Consider the following 15,264-nt stretch of genomic DNA (forward strand, 5'->3'; position numbering starts at 1 on the left):
AGGAGACCATGTGTAATTTATGTGGTGCCATGATAGGTCTTAAATCTAAACTTAATCTAAATTCCAGACCAAGGACGGAACACAGAAAAAAAATCTTGTGCTCTGACTGGGAATCGAATCCAGGACATCATGAACTGTAGCCAGCCATAAGCTCTGACCATTTGCCTATGGAGGTTAGTCAGTTTGTATTTTTTTCATTTTTCATTTCATTTCATTTATTATATTATATAGATCTTACATTAGCATTGAAGCTTTAAGACGTGGAACAAGTCAAAATTTTACAACATTACAATTTAAGCAATTTTATATGAATGTGTTAAAGTTCTTGTATTCGAAGTGTGAATTTGATATGAGCATGTAACAATGGCTAGCACGAGTAAATGAGACAAAACCATACCTAGTGATGTTCGAAAGCATGTGACATGTTACATGAAAAATATCCTTTGCCACAACAAATTTTCTCGTAAGGCAGGTCTACATACTGTATGTGAGAATCATATTTTAGGGTGGTCCTTATATGATCTGAAAAAAAAAGTTCTGAAATTCTCATCTCCTACCCTCTTATCTAGTAGTACACCAATAAAAACGGACATGTGCCAAAAATTGAAATGATCATAGCATAATTAGGGTATGCTCAACTCATCCAGCAACACCGAAAGTGCTATCCTGATTCAAAGAAGTCTACACTCCTCCAGTGTCTTTCTTCACCCTCTGTTATCGAATAGGCACCAGATGTATTGTGCTGGAATGTGAAAGTTTCCCTTATAACAACATAACATTACAATTTCTTCTGTTATTAATGAACGGGCTCGATGGCTTCTAGTGTTCTTGTATACTTTCTGTATCAACTTCCAGCTTTCTATGTGAAAATGTCACTATTTAAATTGTTCCATGTTGTTACCTACAATATAAAAGAATGATACATTGATTTATTGATCGATTGATTCAGTAGGTAGTTAAAACATCGTTCCAACAGAACCCACATAAGATGCAGAATAACTGCTCAGTAACGGGAAATTTCACTTGGATTGAGCATACCTCAAATATTAACCTATTGGACCAGAATTTCACCCACATTAGTTTTAAACCAGAGAGAACCGATTGCAGGAGTGGGAGGAAGGTATTTTAAAACTTTAAAAATAAGAACCACCCTAAAATATATATATATATATATATATATATATATATATATATATATATATATATATATTAGGGTGGTCCTTATTATAACCTGAAAAAATAAAGTTCGCAAATTTTCACCTCCCACACTCTTATCTAGTAGTACACTATTAAAAACGGATATATGCCAAAAATTGTAGAGATCAGAGCTTATTTAAGGTATGCTCAACGATGCTTAATTTCATGCAGGATATGCCATACTGATATATGCTGTTTTCTAATGCCAGGCGTTTGACAATAAAGTCATTTGACCCCTTGCACTCCAATATTTTTCAAAGATATTATCATGGCCAGCCACTGAAGCACAGATTTTGAGATACTGATATATGGGTAATTGGGTAATACATTCAAGTCGTACAACCATAGTCAACTATCAGAAGTTCTATATCTGGTGTGCAGACATCACATTCATGAGCTCCTTTTGGAGGAAGCATTTAGTGTCTGCATCACAAAGAGACTATCAACTGGACTGGAGGTCCCTGCTTAAGTGGTTTAAGTACTATGTAGTTCTGGCCCAACATCATGCACAGTTTGCTGATTACAGGTCTAAGGTAGAAGTACCATATATTGCAGCTGAACTAAAGAATGTTTCCATAGATGTGAAAGATTTTATAGTAAGTCAACCTGAAGTAATTCATCCACATGATGATTACCGAGAAGCATTGTAATAGACTCTCTTGTTCTTGGGAGCATTTTCTCCACGAGGGTGAGTGTATCAGATGACCTGTGAGGAATGAGAAAGCTGCAATGTCCTCGCTGCGATGATAGTTAATCCTCATGACTCCACAAGGAGGATTGCCTGTGACTCAGGATTGTACCTTAGTACAATGTTTAGAATTGTCAAAGACAACAAATTTAATCCATACCATATTCATCTCCATCAGTAACTTGAGGAACATGACTTCCCAGACTCGTGTTGATTTCTGCAACTGGTTTCTAAACACGGACCGTGATTTCGAGCTCAGAATTCTGTGAATTGATGAGGCAATTTTCAAAAGTTATGGTCAGGTGAATCTCTACAATGCCCATTATTGGTCTCCGGTTAATCCACACTGGCTACGTGAAGTGGATTACCAGCATGTGTGGAGCCTGAACATGGTGTGGCCTCGTTGGACACTGAGTCATAGGACCATACTTTTTTTTAGGAGAACTTGAATGATAGAATATATGCATGCTTCTCCAAAACATTTTGCAGCATTTGCTTCATGATGTTCCCCTTGTGCTTCTGTTAATAATGTGGCTTCAGCAGGACGGCTGTATGGCTCACTTTTCACATTGGGCTCGACGAGTTATTAACCAGTTATTTCCCCTATAGTGGATTGGACAAGGAGGACCAGTAGCTTGGCTGCCCCGATCTCCTGACTTCGCTCCAAATGACTTCTTTTGGAGGAGAATTAAAGAACCCTGTGGGTCTCTCAGGTGTGCTGAAGTGCTCTGTGCAATCACAAAATAATGTTAGTAGGAGATCAGAATGTTGTTTAGCACAGAGTGGCGGACATTTTGAAGAATTACTATGAAGAGTGTACATACATTAACAATGTATAGCATGCTCAGAAGATCCCATTTTTGTTGCTTTGTGAGTAAACAATAAAAGTTAGAAGAAAAAAAAAGTTTCAGTAAAAGTTGTTTCTTTTTAAAAGTAGTTTACAATGATACCTTCAATGATCTACGAGTATGTTCTCATTTGAAATTTCGAAGTTGACCACAGGTACCCCTACTTCCGGGTTGTTATGGGAAATGGTACTACCACCAATGGATTCTTTACATAGGTTTAGGTTGATCAAATTTTTTTTTTATGAACAGCCAGTATCATACAGTTTTGGAGAAAAAAAGCCTGATACAGGTGGTCTGAAACACCCGGTATAGCCTATGTACGAGACGTGTTCTTAAAGTAAGTTCCAAAAGGGTGTAATAAGTAAATGGGAAGATATTTACAAACCGCTTTTGTTGCATTGTATTCCCCACACTTCAATTATTTCTCAACATAATCTCCACCATTATTGAGGCATTTATCGAGTGTGGCACAAGTCTTTCTATCCCCTCATTGTAGAATTCGCCTGCCTGTGATGCGAACCATTCCCGCACTGCTGTTTTCACTTCATCGTCGCCATCAAAATGTTGACCACCGAGGAACTTCATGAGTGCAGGAAGAGATGAAAGTCACTCGGAGCCAAATTCGGGCTGTAGGGGGGTGGCCAATTTGTTCCCAGCCAAATTTCCAGATGAGATTTTGGGTGTCATGAGCTGTGTGGCCGAGCGTTGTCATGAAGCAACACAATTCCATCGGTCAGCATCCCACATCTCTTGTTCTGAATTGCGCGAAGGAGTTTTTTCAAGGTCTGACAATAGGTTTCTCTATTAATGGTTTCACACCGAGGCAAGAATTCGATGAGTAGGGCTCCTTTTCTGTCCCAAAAACAGTACACATGATCTTGCGTGTTGACATGGTTTGCTTGAATTTCTTTTTCCTTGGCGATGCAGTGTGTCTCCATTCCATGGACTGCTGCTTCCATTCAGGTGTCATGTGAGACATCCAAGTCTCGTCACCTGTCACGATATGGTCAAGAAACTCATCACCTTGCTCACTGTAACGTGTGAGAAAGCTCAATGCACTGGAAGCTCGTTTGGTTTTGTGTTCCTCGGTGAGCATTTTGGGTACTCATTGTGAGCATAATTTTTGATATCGTGATCGTTCTGTCACAATTTTATAGAGAACACTCCGCGACATTTGTGGAAAATTCAATGAAAGCGAAGAAATTGTGAACCTCCTGTCCTCATGAATTTTTTCATCGACAGCACGCACCAAATCGTCATTGATCAAAGATAGCCGATCGGTATGCTGCTCGTCATGCATAGAGACGCAGCCCTCATTGAACTTCCTAACCCATCTCCTGACCATTCCATCACTAATGGCATCATCACCATACACCTCACAAAGTTGACGATGAATGTCAGCTGGTTCGATGTTTCTCGCATTGAAGAAACAGATAACAGACCGCATCTCACAGTCGGTGGGGTGCTCGATCACTTTAAACATTTCAACTGATCACAACTAACCACACACACACAGACTGAAGCTCTGAAACTGCATGCACAGCTTGCCTGAGGACTGAAGAAGAAAATATGCATGCGCAAAATAACGATTGCAGTGATACAACGGCTATAATTGAAAACGGAACTTACTTTAAGAACACGCCTTGTATATATACTGTATGTATACACACGAAAACAAAAAGTGGCCAGTTGTGTTTTTTAATTGACTGCCAAATGATAGAGTTATTGGCATAAATCCAACCTGAATATGTCACAAAATTACAATTAAAACTAATCCTGATGTTATGGTATACAAGAACATCCATAGTAGTCAAGATTTAGAATGAACAGAAGCTACATTTATAAGTGTCAATGCTTGTTGAACAAAAAATAGATATTAAGAGATAATAATAGTACATGCAATCAACTTCAATGTTATATTCATGCATTCCGTATCTCCTTCATAGCTGAATGGATAGCACAATAACCCACCAAGAAAATGTTTTGCTTTCGGTCCTCAGCCGTGACTGTTTTTTTTTTATTATGGTCTACTATTACATCTTTGGAATTTGAACATAATTATGTTACTCAGAATTATTGTATGTTTCTTGAATACATTTTGGAAAAAATAAGTAGCCCTGAAAAAGGTTGCTTTTTGGTGTCCATTCAATATACACACCAATAACCTGTGTTGTTACTGACTTCTTTTAGTCGACTGTGAAAGGATAAACCAATTTTTAATACTCGCTGAAGTACACAAAAAGTGTTGTATCACCTCTCTAAGTATCGTTAGCATTCTCTTATATTGACTGTTTGTTATGTGTACACATCAGTCCCTTGAACTGTCTCTAAGCATAAACAAACCTGCACTGCACCCTACCTTTCGAAAACAAAACAACATCACTGCATAAGGAGAATATCAGTTGAAGTCGTAACATTGTTGTAAAGGAAGCATTACAGACTATTGTTCTGTTCACTGTGTGGAAGTTACTCAGTCATTGCTATGGCAAGAAGACAAATCCCGAAATTTGACCATGTCCGAATAGTCACACTATGTCAGGAAGGACTGTCGTCAAGGGAAGTTACTAGACGTGTACATGTGAATCAAAGTGATGTGGTACAGACTTGGAATCATTACAGAAATACAGGTAATGTTGAGGACTTGCCTCACTCGGGTCGTCCACGGGCTACAACTGCAGCCAATGGTCGCTATCTGAGAATTTTGACTTGGAGAAATCACATGACCAATGCTTACAGGTTTGAATAATGATTTCTTGGAGGCCACAGGGCGTCGTGTATCTAACCAAACTGTAAGAAACAGATTGTTTGATGCTGATCTTCATTCGAGACGATCATGACAGCTCTGTTTCATACACATAGATGTTAGAGTATGTTACAGATGGGCAATGAATCATGCAGATACTGTTGAGAATTGGCACAAAGTGCTGTTCACTGATGAAACTCGCATGTCTTCTGTCTGACGATCGTCAGCAACTTGTTTGGAGGGAATCGGGAAATGTTACAAGTCTGAGACATGCTGCACAAGTACAGTAAGGTGGAGGCTCAGTGATGTTTTGGGGTGGCATTACAGGGGGCCACCTCATGCTCCACAATATAGGAACGACATTCTTTGCCCTATAGTGTTACCGTATTGTCAACATTTCAGAGAAGACTTCCTTTTTATGAATGACAACTCTCGCATTCATTGTGCAGGCAATGTCAATGATGAACTTCGTGATATAGATATGGTCCGACTGAAATGGCCAGCTTGTTCCCGCAGACATGAACCCTATTGAGTATGTCTGGGATCATTTAAAACAAACTGTTTTTGGACGTCCTGATCGACCATGCAATCGGCGAGATCTATGCAGAATTGAAGAATGGGACAATTTAGACCAACAGTGGCTCAATGAACTGATGGATGGTATGTCAAGAAGGATCCAAGCATGTCTTAATGCAAGGGGACGAACTACTGAGTATTAAACTCATTGGACTGACATGTTCAAGTTTATAGTGAGAGAATAAAGTTCTATTTTTGTTTACATTATGATCTGTTTTCCATTTAATGAGCAATTTATATTGCAGATGTGTTCCATTTTCACATATCACTTCCAATTTTGTGACAAGAGCATAGTATGTTTTAGTTTATAAGTGATGCAAAACTTTTTTTAATGTGTGTATATTATGTGAAGACTCAATCAGTTCCATAAACCAAAACAATAAAATTTATAATTGCCGTATATAATATATTTATTAATGTTACTACAATGTATGCCACTCTTTAATGAATGAAGAACAGGACAAAATATTTGAAATGTTCGAGTTAAATAAAATCGTCATAAATTCAATAATAATTTACAGTTTCTACACTACTGTTTGTGAAAATTGCAACACCATGAAGAAATCATGAGAAATAAATCGAATTTATTTTACATATTATTAATATTGATTACACAAATGATTAACGTTTCAGACTAATACACATGAGTACATCAGTATTTTGTGAAACTTCCACGAGCTGCAATCAGGAGCTGCTATACGTCGTGGCAATGAATCAAAGAGGCCTTCGATCTAGGGAATGGCCTGCTAGGTTGCTTGTATACATGCCTATAGTTCATTGCAGCTGGCTGCTGGAGGTTATTGACAGACTACTTGTCGACCAACCATATCCCATACATGTTCAATAGGCAACGTAACTGGCAAACGGGCAAGCCACTGAAGAAGCTGAATGTGCTGTGCGTTGAAGAGAGCTTGAACATTCCTGGCAACATGTGGTCGTGTATTGTCTTGCTGGAATATAGTGTCAGGAATGCGCTGAAGGAAGGGTATGATATCTGCCTCTACAACGTCCTCAAAGTGCCAGTTGGGGTTGAATTTACCCTCAATACATAGCAGCCGAGATCGTGAATGATGCCCAATGGCGCTCCATATCATCACACCTGGCGGTCAGCCAGATGACACTGGACAATGCAGTCTGGATGATACCGTTGACCACATTATCATCTAATCAGTATACGACCGCCATTAGTCCAAATTGAAATGGGATTCATCCCAAAAAACACCACATGTTGCCAATCTGCATGCTGCTCTGTGTGTTCACGAGTCCATTGTAGCCTGAGACGTCGATAATCTAGGGTCAAGAGAATCCGTCACAAAGGAGTGCGTGCAACCAGCCATCTGCGAAGAAGACGTCGTCAAACAGTGGAAGCAGATAATGCTACACCTGTTACAGTGCTCCACCATTGTGCTAACCCTTGTGATGAAGCTGAACGATCCATCACTACCATGTGGACGAGATGTCTGTCATCCCATGGTGTCGTCACAGATCGTGGTCCACTGCCAGATTTTCGATGTGTTCGAATCTCTTCGGTCCACTGCTTCCACACTCGCATTGCTGTAGTGGCATGGTGTATCACATGAGCAGCAATATCGCGATATGAAAATCTACCTTTACGCAGGCCAATCATTCATCCCTTGTTTGTTTATACTGCGGCCTTTTAGCACGACGAGGCATAGTGATTTTTTAGAGAAAGGTTTACTGCCTGTTGACTCTACACTGCTCGTCTGGCTCCACAGCCCTCTATTTATGCACATACCACAACAGTTCAAAGGCCACTGCTGGGTTCAGGGATGCAAAATCATTTTGAAATGCTAATCACTTGCTTGTCATACCCTGCATTATATTTAGTATAATTTTCACATGCCTATCTATGTTCCTTCAGGGTGTTTCACTTTTTATAGACAGTAGTGCAGTTACATTTGTTTTTCTTGAAATGAAACTCATGGTGTTTTTCGTATTTCTCACAACTGCAATTATTGCATATAAAAATTTTAATGATAGAATATTAAATAAAATAAATGAGAGCAAATGTGTATAAAACGGTTACATAAATTTGGTCACTAAATTTTTTAAATAATTTTTGTAACTTTATGAACGAAAGACAAAATATAGCTCATTAATATTTTTGATCCTCAATGGGTTTTAACATCGGAAACCCATATCATAGCCAATACATCAGGAGATGTAGACAGAAACATTCGATAAGGAAAGCCCTGCCAGAGCTATTAGTTAAGGCAAAATTGACATTGTCACTTTGAAGTAATTTACTGCCTTTATTTGATTATACTTATTATGTATCATTTAAGTGTATAGAGCCTATTATTGTTCAAAAGAGATAAACTTTAATAGCACAAGTCCTTTTATCAAAGTAAAAATCTCGACGAGAGTAAACAAAAACTGCTGTAACAACAAATGCACCATAAAAAACAGGTCCCTGTTTGTGTAGATTAGTAAATTGGCATCTAATAAAATAAAATATGAGCAAAATGTTACCTCAGCGATAGTGGGCTAAAGCTAATATCAGTGAAAATACAAACTTAACACGTTATTCAAATGGGCCAATCAAGTACCTGAATGCTGAACTACATGTAAAAATCAAGCATACACTTTTGAGTCAAAAGTGTCATACTGGTTCTATTATAACTATTTTAAAGCAAACTATTCCTAGAGATTTGGCAGGTTACAGGTAGATGCCTGCAGTAAGTGAAGAGTTGAAAACAAAACTGAATAGTGACTCCCTAAATGAAAATGCGAAAAAAGCAGCAGCTGCTGAACTGATGGTGCACACTCGAAGATACAAGAAGTTTTATAATAAACTTAGTGAGATTAAAAAGAAATGCCAGAATGAAGAAAACATAATGGAAATTTCAATAGACTTTATGCAAAACGTCCCATTACCTCATATACCAGTACAGGAGGTATTCTACTATAGACAACTATGGGTTTTTGTTTTTAAAATTCATGATCTGAAAACTGGCAATGCAAATCTTCACTTGTACCATGAAGGCATTGGGCGAAAGAGCCCAAATAAAGTGTGTTCTTTGTTGAATGAATATATAAAAATCAATATTCCAGACAATATCAGGGAACTTAATGTATTTTGAGATGGCTGTGCTGGTCAAAACCGCAATCACACACTTGTGCGTTTTTGTTGGCACTGACTTCGTTGAAGAGATTTGATAAAATACGTCATTACCTTCCAATAAGAGGTCACTCTTTTCTACCAAGTGATCGAGATTTCGGTGTGATAAAGAAAAAAATACGTCGTCAGGATATAATTTACAGTCCTGAACAGTGTAATGTTGTTGGTCCCAGTCTTAAGCAAGCAGCTGAGTATGGAGGTTCATTTGTGCAAGTCAGTGGAAGTAAGCGTAGCAGAGGCATTGACTTGTGTAATAAGTGAAAGAAGCCAGAGTGAAATGGAGTATATTGAAATGAAACAAGATTTAGTAGCATTGAAGGAGACCATAGCAGAGATGAGGAAGAAGATGGAAGTAATCCAACACGAAAATGAAGATTTGAAAAGCAAATGGGAGAGGAGGAAAAGAGGAGAAAGAACTTGATATTTTTTGGAGTAGAAGAAAAGGAAAAGGAAAAGGAACATAGTGGTGAAACATACAAGAAGATAATAGGAGTGTGCTAGGAGTGTTTTGGAATGGATTTGAGCGACGGACAATTTGTGGATGTATTTAGAATAGGGAGAAGAAATCGAAATCGCAATCCAGATCAAGTTAGGCCTATACTAGTGAAATTCAAGAGCATGACAACGAAGGATAAGATCGTGAGAAACAGAAGGTTGCTAGGGAACACTTCCATCAGAATGGACAATGAATGGAGTTATGAAGTAAGGAGCAGAAGACGAGTTTTGGTCCCATTCCTGAAATAAGCTAGAAAAAGTGGTCAATTTGCAAGACTGTGTGGTGATAAATTAAAGATTAACAACTTGATCTTTAGTGTTGAAGAATGTCTCGAAAGCATCATGGAGCCAGTAGTAGGTTCGGAAGAAATGGAGAGGAATAGGAGAGTCCTGAAGGAGAAAATTAGGGGATTAGTGTCGAGGAGCATTGGAAATGATATCAGCCTGGACAACATTCATGAAAATAGCAAGGCAAGCATGACACGGAGTTCATCAGACAGACATGGAATGCGGAAAGAAGCAACTTCAAGCGATCGAGTAAAGCCTAGGACGTCATCTGAGGAGGAAATATCAACACACGCGTCAAAATTCCTGCAATCAGCATTTTGAGGCGATTCCAAGGCAAGCACGTGAGTTGCGGAATCAGGGGAAAACAACAAGGCAAGTGAAGAAAAATGGAACGGATTCAGGTAGCAGTGATGAAGGAATAAAGGCGAATAGTAAAAAGAAACATTATGATTGAAGAAGTTGGTGTAGTGGGGAAGTAGTGGGGGAAAATACAAGAAAATAGTAGGGGTGGGACAAGGATATCAATAGGAAGTGAAGTGAAGTGAGGGGAGGATATAAGTGTGGGGGTCAGGAATGGAGAAGTGGGGAAATATAGATGGCTAGGCTGGTGAACGAGAGGTGACAAGATACATTTAAAGAGAACATAAGTGAAAGAGACGGAAGTAAGTTATGACTTGCATAAATTTGCTATGTAATAAGGTAGATGGCACTGTATACAAATATGTGAAGTGCCATCTCACAGGAAGAAAGTGCTTAATGACAAATATATATCATATCATATCATATCATATCATATCATATCATATCATATCATATCATATCATATATCATATCATATCATATCATATCATATCATATCATATCATATCATATCATATCATATCATATCATATCATGTTGTTGGTGCCAGTTCACTCTTCAAATTTACTTCAGCTTTGCACACTTCTAACTTTTCCATAGACTACAACAGGTGGTGGCCTATGTTCTAAAAAAAAATTCTCTCTCTACAGATTCAAATGGAAAAGGAGTTCCTAAAGAAATGAAGCTGTCATTTCAAGTCTCCAACTGTTATCTACATGTTTGAGTATGACAGCTCAACACCAGGACTTCATTGAGGCGTTTTACAGTGAATACGGTACCTTCAGACTCGCCTCCTTAGCAGGAAGAGTACACATTGCCCAGTGAGAAATTCTAGTGATGAACACCCAATGGCTATCAATGTAGAGAAGATTGACGACATTAGGAGCTCCTACAGTATGTTCCTGATGAACACATGGCATTCTATAGAGACATTATTCAGTGGAAAACTGTTGCAACGTCTTAAGACTGATGCAAATGAAGCATATTAATCTTGTTAAACAGAAAATTTGTTAGTATTTTTGTCGGAGATTCATTGCAGTTAGTAGACTTTATTTTGTCATGTTAATGTATTATTTTTTAAATGGTTCTGATAAATAAGTATTGTTTATTTTGAAAAGGTATCTAAGTCAGATTTGTAAAATTATAAATTTATACTGTTTAAAATGTCAATTATTAAACATTCTATTAAAGATATATTTATCAACATGATAACAGTGTTTTTCACTACATTTTAAAGTCTGTACTTCTTAATTGTTAACTCTAAACAGTTGTTTCAACTTCCTGAAAACTTTTCATTTAATGACTTAACCCCCTTTCAAAATAAATGATTCATTTCTTCCAGAGACAAACTCCTCAGAGTACGACAATATAGAATATGAGATTCTGTATTATGTGACAGGTATGCCCTATTCATAAATCAAATGACCTTAAGCCATCACTAATGGATGACAGCAAAATGTAGGGCATAAAAAATGCAATACTTTTCCTGTATGAATCAATATTTCTTTACAAAATTGTGGTATACTATTAATTGAACTACATTTAACAACTCCCTCATACAGAAAAAGACTGATTAACCCTCATACCACTACTGCTGTCGCCAGAAAAAATGACTACTCTTCATTTCTCATATCACCACAACTACTATACTATAGAACTACTGCTACCGGTACTTCATTCTTCCAGCCACCATCCTCTTCCCATTACCACCACTTTTAACAGTTGCCTTTTACTTGAGGAATGTTTTTTGTCAGATTCTATAGCATAAAAAAAATTTCAAGGGTCAAGTAAAAAAATATGGCAAATCTAAACGTGACTATACATACCCAGTGAGCATGAATAGACCCATTTACATATTAATCAAAGGCTTAAAATTTATATTTCTCAATAAGTGTTTATGAAAGATTTAGTGATTTGTAGCAGTTTGAAAAGATCATGAATTCTCTCGATTAGGATGTTGATAAGCACTAAAAATATTTATTGGCAACAATATTAAGGTAGAGTTAACAGTGCACATATTCACAGCAGAGAATTTAGTCTGTACGAAGAAAAACTGTTACCATTCATCACTTTAAAAAGAATAACTAAATTAACTGTTACAGCAACAAATAATATTTGCTATAAATCAAATTTTTACATGACTTTATTTTCAAAGAAAACAATTAAAATATATACAAATGAAACAGCCTTTATCGACATATGACAGAAAGGCACACACATTCTTTGTACCAACTCCAGTAGGAAGGAGTTAATCTAAATACTACCGAAATATTTCAATAATTACTTACCTAACATGCTCTTCAGTTGGAGACAACATATTTTGTCGGCGAAATTCTGCTTTAATACACTGTCTTACATGTGATTCTTCCAGAGGCAGAAATGGTATGTAATGATCTATTAGGTCACTTTCTATAGTGTCACTTTGATGGAAGCCACCTGACAATTCATAAAAAATAATCATTAGTAAAGAAGACAGAAAAATTTGAATTTAATTACTTGAGTTTAACAAAAGTTGCTGCTGTTAGCTCAAAAGATGCTCTATTAGCTATTGATAATGACAAGATTATGAGAAGTTGGAGAAGGCAATGTTGGTTCAAACAATATTAGTACAGAGGGTCACTAATGATATGAGTCATTCCACGTCAAATCGCACAAATTTAAACTCAAATTGACTTTCATGTTTCTGATTTAGATAAAACAAATTTTACACATTCTATGAACTGAAAAAATAAATACGTCTTTTATTATTGTTGTCTATATCGATTATTGTAGTAGATATGTGTTATCAAAGATTCTGAAATAGTTTGCGCATCATTATTGTTAAACGTGATTATCTCCACTAATAATCATCACAGAGATTTGCTCTTTGTCTCAATTTGGCGAAACTATACTTTGTTCTTCGCATAATAATATGAAAATATGAGTTTGTTAACTTGGTTTTAAAAAACATTTAAACACATAAAAATATGTTTTAATGGCAGCGGCTTATTTTAAAATTACAGAAAAAAATACTTAAATACCTTGAAATTATTTTAACCACCCTTAAAAAAATCAGAATGCTACTCTGAGCCGTTGAAGAATAATTAAATGATTCACCGAGCTGCATGTCTTGAGTTCGCGGGCTGGATAAGTACTGTTGCAAGATGATGTGCAGGTGCAGCTCTGGATGAGAGTCGTGTGACCACTTTACACTGTTCTACGGTCAGAATATCACTCTTTCACGTAATTTATGTAATATAGTGCTGTATTTAAATAATGTTTTTGTAAAATATACACTTGTAGGAATAATAACTACAGTTTACACAACACTGCACTTTTAAAACTAATCACCTACAACCAATTCTATTTTATGTCCACCACTTTACTCTTACTGAAGTGAATAGTGATTTTGCCAGTGGAAAAAAAGACTGAAGTTGTAAGATACCTCGTACCACTTTTGCTTGTTGGTACCTTGAATAGAAAATATGGCTATGTTATTTGTATTCACTAATGGTAAAAATTTAAAAGGAATGTTATAAATAATATTATTAATTCTATCAAGCATTAATTTAACATTTTCATGATGAACATAGACACAAACTGAGTGTGTGCCACTTGTTCCAGGGAGTACACATTCCTTTGGTCTGAGTTTGAAAATTTTGAAAACCCTATTTTGATATACGGATATTACTCTTTGAAACAATAGTAAGTATTATTAAGATTACATAGTATTAATCTTTCTGTTTGTGAACTTTCTTTCCATCTTCTTTAACTGAAACACAATTCATTTTGTCAGCCATAACCCTCCTCACATCATCAGAATTATAAAATTGAACAATCTTCACTAATATAATTGTTCCCAAACTTCTTCCGGATTTAGGATTAGGAGTAGCCAAAATCCCCTTTTCTGCTCCTACTTATTTAGAAATTCGTATCATGTGAGTGGTGATATTAAAATACTGTTGTTAATATTTGTATTTTGAGATTTCTGCCGTCTGTTTCATGGAAGAAGTCTATCAGTTTCTGCATTATATCGGAATTATTTGAATTTTCAGCTGAAGTCGAGTCTTTTATGATATGAAATATTTTATGTTTGAATGTATCTGTAACTTTCTGCATTTTTTGTTTTGGATTATTTTAGATAATTTTGTCTTCTTTATTGGCGATTTTCAATCATCACTAAGCTCTCACACATCTTCAATATATTAGTTTTAAAGTTCTTACTCGAAAGCAATCTGAAATCTGTGTAGTTCTATGTAAAATATAATAGATTATAATTATTTTTTTTGCATTTTTAAAGTAAGCTGTTATAAAAAGATAATTGTTTAAAAAGTGACCCTCTAAAACAACCCCATCAATAAATCAATTAATATAATATTCCATCTGTTCCATTTCAAATGACACCAACACTCATCGTCTATGATGCATAGAATCTTAACAATGAGCATTTTCATACTGCGCTGCGCATGAATTTGTCATATAATTAAAAGAGCATAAATAGTAAAATATTAAAGTATGATCCCAGAAAAAATTACAGACCTCTTATTTCGATTTGCAGAACATATTTTAGAAGATTTAAGCAAATACTAAATGGTCACATTTCGTATACAGATGTTTGATTTGATGTGGAATGACTCACATGCACACAACACAACACCATACCTACTCCGAAAGACTTAGGAACTATTATTGTCAGATAAATTAAAGGGAAACTGCTAAGTGGTGAATGGACATTACGTGCTTTTAGAACTAGAGGTTATCTGTTTATTTACGTATAGTAACACTGCACCATTGATAATGTATCCCTCTCACTGCGGCTATCGCAGGTGTATGCTCCGGCGCGCGGATCACTCAATCAGAGCCTTCCGACCTGAACACGCCATCAGTAAATTATTTGCACAGCGACTTCTTATTCAAATAGCATTGAATCTTTGCGTGCTTTCTGTTT

The 15,264-nt window shown here is 36.5% G+C and overlaps 1 protein-coding gene across 3 annotated transcripts in view; it reads right to left on the reverse strand.

Annotated features, from left to right (window-relative positions):
• Positions 1–15,264, reverse strand: part of LOC138709195 (torsin-1B-like) — a 215,259-nt gene that overhangs the window by 8,992 nt on the left and 191,003 nt on the right. For all 3 annotated transcript variants that reach the window (XM_069839782.1, XM_069839785.1, XM_069839783.1), the window contains one exon: positions 12,626–12,773. In XM_069839782.1, coding sequence (XP_069695883.1) covers positions 12,626–12,773 — 148 coding nt within the window. The remainder of the gene's footprint in view (positions 1–12,625; positions 12,774–15,264) is intronic.

The sequence above is a fragment of the Periplaneta americana genome, chromosome 11, assembly GCF_040183065.1.
Source record: "Periplaneta americana isolate PAMFEO1 chromosome 11, P.americana_PAMFEO1_priV1, whole genome shotgun sequence".
Lineage (NCBI taxonomy): Eukaryota > Metazoa > Arthropoda > Insecta > Blattodea > Blattidae > Periplaneta > Periplaneta americana.